Consider the following 10,029-nt stretch of genomic DNA (forward strand, 5'->3'; position numbering starts at 1 on the left):
TCTGCCATTACTATAAATGTAGCAATTTTTTTCAATTATAATATTTTAAGTCATTTTTTTATGATTTCTGGATTTTCACTGAATATTGCTATTTACTTGCCAGCTAAGTTCAAGGATTGCTAGCAATAATCTAAATTACACATTATTTTATTTCTCAGTCTACAAATCTACTTTTAATTCTTTACTATTTTCTACATATTTTTGTTTTTGTTTTTTTTTTTCCAATGTAGAGTTAATTTCAGAGCTTAAGAGCCTAAGCTGCTGGCTGGTTGCTGGCTGGTGTGAGCAGGAAACCACACTATTATTCAAGTAACAGAGAGGTTTAATTTTCTGACTGGAATGACATTGAGTGAAGACCAGTGGAGATGTATACCTTAATTTAAGCACACTATCAGCAGGCAGATGACAAGAACTGGAAAAAGGAATTGTTTTGTAAAAGGATATTTCAGGGCCTGGGCATAAATAAATTCAATATATCAGCCTGACCATTTCCCTAACTAACCGTGAGGAAATAATGAGGCACCAAGTTAGGGATTCCACATAGTTATCTGGCTTACCTGAGTCACTGAAAAGAATATGGACAAATGAAAAAGCGGTTATTGAAGGTTTAGAAAGCTTTTACCCTTCCAAAATTAGAGAGCAGTTTGGTTTGGGAGGAGTCAGTGTCCAGCAGGTTTTCTAAAAATAGCATGAAGTTTCACTGACTGGGACAATAAAGTCTTGGATTAAAGACTCAGCTGGCCAGTGGAGCATGGCACCCGCTCCAGCCCCTTCACCTGCCATTGGCTTACTGTCTGCACCATGTCCAGGCTCACTCCCCTACGGCAGGAATCAACAGGCTGAGAAGGGGTAAGAGGTGTCGGATGCTTTACAGACAGTCATGGCTGCTGTATGTACTAAAAACAAAATGTCAAGCCAGACAAGCAACTTATTTTTGACAAAGCTGTTCACCAAGTAACTGGCCACTCGTCTTAAGAGTACATATCTTGAACTGGAAATTTTTAAAAAGTTAAACTTTCATTAAATTCACATACTGTTATTGGAGAAATATCATAAAATATCTTTTTAATGTAACCACTACTTAATACAATGGAAAACTATGTACAGTGTGTTGCTTCCAGGTTGGTTGCCTTTACATTGTGTACCCAGCAGGTGTCTCCAGCCAGGAGTGTCCGTCCAGCCGCAGTGCCCTTGAACCTAGTGGCTCTCCAAGTTCAAGGCTATTTACATTCTCCTTTGTAACCATGCTCAGCAGGCACGCCTCCAGAAACATCTGGAACCCAGAGACCCCAGCAATCATACATAAGTGAAACTTGTAGATTCGGTTTTTCCCCAGTAAATACTAATTAGACCATACAGTCCATCTGCGTCTTAAGACACTGTTTTCAGTTAGGAAAATGTCTGTTTCTCGCTGGAACTAGAGTGGCTAGTCTGTTGTTCACACTGGAACTGAGTTATGATGTCTTTGTATACAAACATAGCATATTTGGGCCAGGAAGAGAATTTCTTGTTAAAGAGTTTATTTGCCTCCACACGCAGGGTTGCTACATACATTCACAGTTTTAATAGACGGCAATTAGCTATTCCAGTTGTGCTTTAAAATCCCCAATATTATTTTTCATTAGTGAGTGCAAAGCAAATGTCCCATCTGGCTACAATTGGTCCTAGAGTTATAAATTCTGTAATCATCTCTAGAAGGTGCCCTCATTCTCCAGTTTCATCGTTTGCTTTTTCGGGTATGACTTCAAGGCTCCGGCGCGGCTTCTGGACGTCGGTGTTTTCTGTGCCTGGTTTACTGAGTCCACAGGAGACAGCCGCATAGTGGATCTGCTTCAGGTTCTCCACAGTCTCGTTCTTGGCGTACTTCAAGAGATCCGCTTGTCCCTGTGATAAAACATGCAGTTAGTGAGACATTGAGAGATGAGAGAGACATGACTTGTGGTTACAGTTTGACCATATAGGTCTTCCACTGAAATAGAAATATTTTGCTTCCGCAAGAGGGCATATTTATTTCTGACCGGCACTGAATCCAAATAGGTTAATTTTAACAAAAAAACAAAGTTTGTTTTCCCGGTTCCCAACGCCAGACTCCAAGAGTGTGCTACCTTTTCAGTCCTTTTCCGTTTTCTGGGTACTTTATGTTTACATACATGGAATCAAGCAGGCAGGGCTTTTGATGAATGTCCAGGGTGATCTGCCCACCACTCACCTGGGGTTGGGGCAGAGAGGCTGGAGCAGCCAGGAAAGGAATGACCATTGGCAGATGCAAAACACCAGAGCCAGTGACCAGCCATTGTCAACACTTGGCCAATCAACAAACTTACTGTCTGACCACAAAAGATGTCCTAGTTGTTAATACATTAAAAATATTTCAAATCACATCTGTTAGTGTCGTGCAGTTTTTGAATCCAAAATTAACAATATCAATCACAATTCAGTGCTCTTATTGAGCTGAAACAGCAGGGATTCTGTATTTCAGTTAACTTTGTCAAAGCTTTCTTGCCAGAATATCAGAGAAAAACAGTTGCCTTCCTTCTGAGGTGAGTGGCCACAGAAACTCTCCTGCCCTCGGCCACCACCGTGCAGTGGCCACGTGGCCAAGAGCAAGAGAGCAAAGACGGCCACCTGCTGTCCCCGGGGCCAGCAGACACCTTTCTTCCCGATACACACAGCGGAGGGAAGAGAAGAGGACACTCACACCACTTTGGGAGTCTGAAAGAGGCACAAAAGTGTCAGATATTTTTTGTTTTCATGCAAATCGGAATGCAAGTTATGAGTGGTTGGACCTCAGCATGTCTGGGGCCCACAGGGACTTCCAGGCTGTTCTGGAGCCGAAGTCCCCAATCCAGGCGGGCTCACCTGGGTGTCTGCTCAGGAGCACAGCAGACTTTAGGTGCCTTCACTAATGTAACTGAGCGGGACCCTATGGGGCCTTCCCGGGACGGGCCCTTCCCCCATCTCCTCTGCTTTAGCTCCTCCCCGAAGCACCCAGGTAACAGCATCTGCTGCACATGTCCTGAGTTGTTTCACAGATGTGAAAAACCCCCACCAAACAGAAGATGTTAACTACTTGATGACCTTGAGCACGTAGCCACCAGGCTTCCTGGAGCCTAAGCACTGATAATGTTAACGCCTGTGACACCACCCTGTTACCTCTCCATCAGCAAATCAGAGAATTGTGCATGAGCTGATCACATACCCTGTGACCCCCTTCCCTCACTTGGCCTTTAAAGATGCTTTGCTGAAACCTTTCGGGGGAGTTCAGGGTTTTGGGGGCACAAGCCACCCTTCTACTTGCGTGACCCTACAATAAACCTTTCTCGGCTCCAAACACCAACGTTTTGGTATTGTTTGGCCTCACTGTGCGTCGGGCACACAAACGCGTTTGCTGGCAATTTTGGTGAGCCAGCCTAGAGTCTGTGCATGTGACAGGTCGACCCCAGCCAGAGGCAGCCCCTTCCCTGAGGCCCAACAGCTGCCAGAGTACACTTCGCTCTGCGGATCTCGGAGGGACTATCCCTGACAGGTGCTGGCCACCCAGCGGCACAAGGCCGTTCGGAACTGAGAAACGTCTGGAGCTGTGGTCCACATTCAGTGTCGCTTGGCGGGTAAGTCACTCCAGCTTGTGCAGGCTGGGCTCGTGTGTGACGACAGCAGGGTATCCTTCTTTTTTTTTTTTTTTTAATTTAGAAAGTATTTATTCAAAGAATGTTGATATATATAAAATTAAAAAACATTTCAAAATTCCATCAGGTTTTTTTCTTTTTTTTTAAAAAACATTACAACTACATCTTTCTTTTGCGGAACACGGGCCTCTCACTGCTGTGGCCTCTCCCGTTGCGGAGCACAGGCTCCGGACGCGCAGGCTCAGCGACCATGGCTCACGGGCCCAGCCGCTCCGCGGCATGTGGGATCTTCCCGGACCGGGGCACGAACCCGCGTCCCCTGCATCGGCAGGCGGACTCCCAACCACTGCGCCCCCAGGGAAGCCCTACAACTACATCTTTACTAGGCCATCTCTACTTCTTTTCAGGGTATCCTTCTTTATTGTGTTGGTTTCGCCTGTGGTGGAGCATTGGTTGGGATTTTTCCCTTTTTTGAACTAGCCTTGGTCATTTATTCAGCTTCATCTCTGATGGGACGTTAGCTGGGTTTCTCCCGTTTTGTGGCTAGGGACCTATGACCCTGAGAGACCCATTTGAACTGCTGTTTGCTTGATATCTGATAACACCAATCGTGAATAATTAGGTATGGATGATCAGAGCTCTGTTCCATCTTATAGTCCCCTGGGGTGTTTTTGCAAAACTTGGGAGATCTTTAGCTGTGCTCCCGTAAATGAAAGTAAATATATTTTTTGAAACATTGTGTGGCCTCAATACTCCCTGAGATCTGTCGAACAGTGGCCCCTAACGGCTCAGCTATTGTATCAGAGTGGGTCTTTTGCAATTGCTTTTATCTTGGGGGTGTGTGTGGATGTATGTGAATGAGTATCTCTGTACCTGAGTCCAAATCCTATTCTTTCTTCCTCGTTTTGCTGAAAATGAGGCTTGTGAATGTGAGCAGATGATATACATTATTGTCTATTAGTGTCATTTGTTTGTTTAAACTTCACTGGATATTTGGCAACTGGAAAAAAAGAAAGTTCAAAAATAGCCCAAGATGGCTGGGTTTTATGTAAGTAGTTAGAAGGGAAATTTGCATTTCTTTTCCTGTGCCTTTGAGATGTAAATGATCTCTCCAGATATTTGGTAACGTGAAATTTTAGAGTTGTGCTAAATTAAGTTAAATGATGGAAGTTCATCTGGTTGTTTCTAGATAGGAGAATTAAGGGGCAAAATAATATGGATACAGAAAGTGATGGAAGGTTTGTAGAAAAGGAACTCCTCTAAGAGTCTGTGCACGGTCAGGATAGACTAAGTTTAGATTGAATTTAACTTAAGTAAATGAATTTTATTATTAAAAGTAAGCTGGTGCAAGACTAAATTTTTTTCTCTCACTGGTAAGAGGACAAAGTTTTCCTGGAATGCTGCCATTGATAACATTGAGTTTCTGTGCCTTTCAGTGATCTGTATCTGCTTTTGAGATCTCTTCTCATTTTGGTAAAGGAATAAGTATTGTCTCACAATGACCTATGATCTTATTTGACCAAGTGTTTTGAAACTTTTTGACAAACTTCCCAAATATCAAATTTCAATTAATTAAAAAATTTTGACCTCCAGCTAACTTTGGCATGCTTTGGCGAGCCCCCAAGGCATCTCAGAGAAAAATATTAAACTAACTAGGATTGTTTGGTATGTTAAATTACATGGGAAGCATTGTCAAATGACTGATAAGCCTCCTCAGATTATACGGTATGGATAAATGTTTTTAATATAGACATTCTAGAAATTATATAAAGCTTCTGAAATTTGGATACGTCCTGGTATAATGTTACAATTTTAGTTGTTATCTTAAAATGTTGGGGAGGAACCAACATGGCAGAATAGAAGGACGTGGAGCTCACCTCCTCCCACAAACACATCAAAAATACATCCACGTGTGGAACAATTCTCACAGAGTAGAGTACCTACTGAACACTGGCACAAGATATCAGACACCCAGAAGTGTCTAGAAATATCTCCTCATAACTGGATAGGACGAAAGATTTTTAAAAAAGGAATAGGGATGGGACCTGTGTCCCTGGGAAGGAGCTGGAAAAGAGGAAAGAGTCCCACACCCTGAGAAGCCCCCTCACCAGCGGGGATATCAGCGGGGACAGAAAGGGAGCTTCAGAGGCTTGGAGGAGAACCCAGCAGTCGGCAGCAGGCAGAAGAGAGAGAGACCAGCACAGAGGATCCGAGCTACCTCGCTGCACTCCCCAGCCCGAGACACTCACCTGCTGGTATGTGCAGGGGCTGCGTGCTGAACCTCAGGCTTCAGAGGACAGACCCAGGGAGAGGACTGGGGCTGGCCACACAGAGACAGCCTCAAGGGCTGGGGAGTGTGGTACGGGTGGCAACCAGGGGTGTACGTGGAAGAAGCCCGGGCCTACCATAGAAGCGAGGCACCCCTGCTAAGGGGTGAGTGAAGGGAGGGGCGGGGCCTGCCCCTTAGCAGCCTCTTTCTTGGTGCTGCTGCTATGAGCTCTGGGAGCGGGACAGCAGGTGTACTGTGGCTGGGGTGGGTCAGGCCTTAGCAGCTGTGGGCTTGGTGGGAGCACACACAGAGGCAGAGCCTGGGCTGTTTCCAAGGCTCCCACAGCGAGCCCAGGTGCATGACTGCTGTGCTCCTGGTACCCAGCTTCAGTGGACTGGCGTGTTGGGATCTGTGCTGTTGGCTTCGTGAGCACAGTGCCTGAGGGACACCGGGGCCAGCTGCCTGCATTCCCGCAGCGGAGGTGGGGCTGAGGGCAGTGCCGACAACAGTGTACTTTGTGAGCCCAGCCAGGCGACACCACAGAGCACAGTCCCCTGTGGACAGCTCTGGCGAAGCAATACTCAGCAGCTCCTCTCCAGAGGGAGTGCTCCAATCCCACCTGTCTCACACTGCAGCTCAGAATCAGATCTGGGGGGCTTCTGCTCCAACAACTGTCGCTGACGGGGCAGCGACAAACATAGAGCAACCCAGTGCAGACTCTGGTCACCACACCACCACCTGTCAAGCACAAACAGCCAGCACACGCTGAGGAAAGAGGTCACAGACATCCATACTAAAAACAGCCCTTGCACCAAAAATATTAAAAGGCATGCAGGCTATACAGGGACACTCCCACATAAGAGCAGCCCTCCAAGACCACAGTAGACAATTGTTTCTCTTAAACTCACAGAGTAAGAGAAATATAAGTAAGATGAAAAAGCAGAGGAACCACTCCCAATTAAAAGGTCAAGAGAATTCCCCCCAAAGAACAATAAAACAGACCTCTTCAGTCTAAGAGACACTGAGTTCAAAAGGGAGGTAATGAAAATATTGAAGAAATTTACAAGGCCTATTGATAGAAATGCAGATTCCTGTAAAAAGGAGGTAGAAACTATAAAGAGGAACCAAGAAAAATGAGGAAACTCATTCGCTGAGATGAAAGCTGAGCTAAAGGCAATGAATAACAATAAATAATGCAGAAGAACGAATAAATGATCTGGAAGATAGAATAGAGGAAATCACCCAATCAAGAACAGCAGACAGAAAGGCAAATTGAAAGAAAAAAAAATGAGAGCAATGTAAGAGACCTATGGGATACTAATATAAAGCAGGCCAATCTATGCGTAATAGGGATTCTAGAAGGAGAAGAAAGAGAAAGGGGGATTGAAAATGTAACTGAAGAAATTATGGCTGAAAACTTCCCAAACCTAAAGAAGGAAACAGATATCCAGGTTCAGGAAGCACAGAGGGTCCCAAACAAGATAAACCCAAACAGACCTACACCAAGACATACTATAATTAAAATAGCAAAAGTTAAAGATAAAGAGAGGCTTCTGAAGGCAGCAAGAGAAAAACAAAGAAAGACTTAATTACAAGGGAACCCCCATAAGGCTATCAGCTGATTTCTCTACAGAAACATTGCAGGCCAGAAGGGAGTGACAAGATATATTCAAAATCCTGGAAGGGAAAAAAATCTGCAACCTAGAATCTACCAGCAAGATTACCATTCAAAATAGAAAAGGAGAGAAAGAATTTCTCAGATAAGCAAAAACAAAGAATACAGCAATACTAAACCTATCCTACAGGAAATATTGAAAGGTCTTTAAATAGAAAAGAAGCAAGAAGCTATAGGAAAGAGAAAGTCACAGTTAGAAAGTAAATCACTTAAGCCAGTACACAGGTTAAAACGCTGTATGTCACAACTTCATTAAGCTTCTTTTTTTAAAAATTTATTTATTTTACTTATTTATTTTTGGCTGCATTGGCTCTTCGTTGCTGTGCACAGGCTTTCTCTAGTTGCAGTGAGCGGGGGCGACTCTTCGTTGCGGTGCGCGGGCTTCTCATTGCAGTGGCTTCTCTTGTTGTGGAGCACGGGCTCTAGGCACGCGGGCTTCAGTAGTTGTGGCACGTCGGCTCAGTAGTTGTGGCACGTGGGCTCAGTAGTTGTGGCTCGCGGGCTCTAGAGCGCAGGCTCAGTAGGTGTGGCGCACGGGCTTAGTTGCTCCATGGCATGTGGGATCTTCCTGGACCAGGGCTCGAACCCGTGTCGCCTGCATTGGCAGGCGGATTCTTAACCACTGCGCCACCAGGGAAGTCCCCATTAAGCTTCTTTGTCAAAAAACACTATAATCAGATCTCTAACCTTGCCTTTTTAAGTCCTTTATCATTCATAGACAGTTAAGCTGATGCTTTGCAAAATGCTTCATCTCTAAGAAGAGTCATAGAAAGGACTTTTTGACAATCATACTGCTAAACTAGATTTTAAAAGTCTAATGGCAACTGTGATTTCATAAAACTGTTAGTAAAAAAGAATTAATTATATAGGACTGAGTAAACTGATGAATATGGTTATAATTTTTTGGTTTTAAGGAAACCTTTCCCCTTAAGCTAATTATGACTTACAGAAATTTGGTAGATTTTACCTTTGTAATCACAATTGAAACGTTTAATTTTTCTCTCTACCTGATCCCTCCAGATACTGGAAACTCTTAGGTTCCCAGCAGCTTTATCAGGTAAATTAGGAAGGGTACTTCCTAACAGGTGCAAAAATCTCGAGGTACTTTGGGGACCTCAAAAAGTGAGGAATTCACCTACATCTGTAAGGCAAAATCTATGAAAAGCCCTTGGCATGGCTTTCCTGGCCCTGAGAGGGCTTTTAAAATCTCAGTCTGAGACTCCTTATGAAAAATTCCCACACAGCCAATTGAAAGGAGCCAATTAACCAGACTCATTTTGCAAACAAACTAATCTTAATTTGGCTGTATTTGATGAAAAATGAGGGTAATTTTTAGAGAGAAAGAGATTACATTTCAGTGGATATCAAATTCTGATTCTGTTAATTGAGGTCTGCATTTATTGTCTAAGACTCACTTCCTAGACAGTTCCTTGTTGTCATGCTACATAATTGTAAAGTTTAATTGCATTATTAAGAAGGACACTCTAAGTTTATTTCTGAAACTTATCCCAACCATCTACCTTTGGATAAATATCAGATGCCCCATGACCTGTAGCCAGAGATTATACATACTGGAAGGAGCATTGCTAAAATGTGTCAAGAGACTAATTTAACTTGGGATAAGGCCTTGTCAATTGCCCTACTACAGATCAGAATGGCTCCCAAAAGGAGACTTAAATTAAGCCCCTTTGAAATATTGTATGGTAGGCCATTCCAGGTGTCTGCCCAGGTGGGAGAATCTATAAATCCTCTGAAAGACCTAGCTGTTGCTAATTACATTAAAATTTTGGACACTATACTAACCTCTGTTCATGAGTTTGCCTCCCACAGGTCTGCCTATCCAACTGAAGTAGCCTTACATCCTTTCTGACCTGGAGACCAAGTCCTCCTTAAAGCCTGGAAAGATAAAGTGCCTGAACATCAGCTGACTGCAGGGTGGACAGGACCACATGTGGTATTACCTACCACAAACTCATCTGTCAAGTTAGCCAGAGTAAAGCCATGAATTCATCACACTTGGATTAAAGCAGCACCACTGTCATCAGAAAATGGCCCAACTCCTGAAAGGCCTAGAGAGCAACGGGTTTGTAAACCCTTAGAAGACTTAAGGTTGCTCTTCAAAAAGATAAGTATTGAGATTGCACTTTCATTATAGCTGGAGAAGGTGAGTCAACCTACTTGTTTAATCTTGTTCACCTGAACAGTACAGGAATCTAGTGTAGTTATGACAGTCAGAAAGTTAAAATGAATAGCTATGTATAGGAACTAGAACCAAAAGCCCAAGTCCAATGAAAAATTAGACAACAAAAGGGCTAAATAAAGGGTTTCATCAGGTTCAAATAATTGTAGATAAAAAAGGAAAGAGAACTGTACTACTTACTAAAGATTCTAAGGAATATTCCCTGCCGAAAGCTGATCAATTCCATTCCATAATCACCCATCACTGCCCCTGTTCAGCA

At 43.6% G+C, this 10,029-nt stretch overlaps 1 protein-coding gene across 1 annotated transcript in view; it reads right to left on the reverse strand.

The window, feature by feature from the left end:
- Positions 1-1,036: 1,036 nt before the first annotated feature.
- Positions 1,037-10,029, reverse strand: part of PLCL2 (phospholipase C like 2) — a 198,318-nt gene continuing 189,325 nt past the window's right edge. The window contains exon 7 of the mRNA XM_007470619.1: positions 1,037-1,884. Within this exon, the coding sequence (XP_007470681.1) occupies positions 1,705-1,884 (180 nt within the window). The 3' untranslated portion in view covers positions 1,037-1,704. The remainder of the gene's footprint in view (positions 1,885-10,029) is intronic.

The sequence above is a fragment of the Lipotes vexillifer genome, unplaced genomic scaffold (assembly GCF_000442215.2).
Source record: "Lipotes vexillifer unplaced genomic scaffold, Lipotes_vexillifer_v1.1 scaffold418, whole genome shotgun sequence".
Taxonomy (NCBI): Eukaryota; Metazoa; Chordata; class Mammalia; order Artiodactyla; family Lipotidae; genus Lipotes; species Lipotes vexillifer.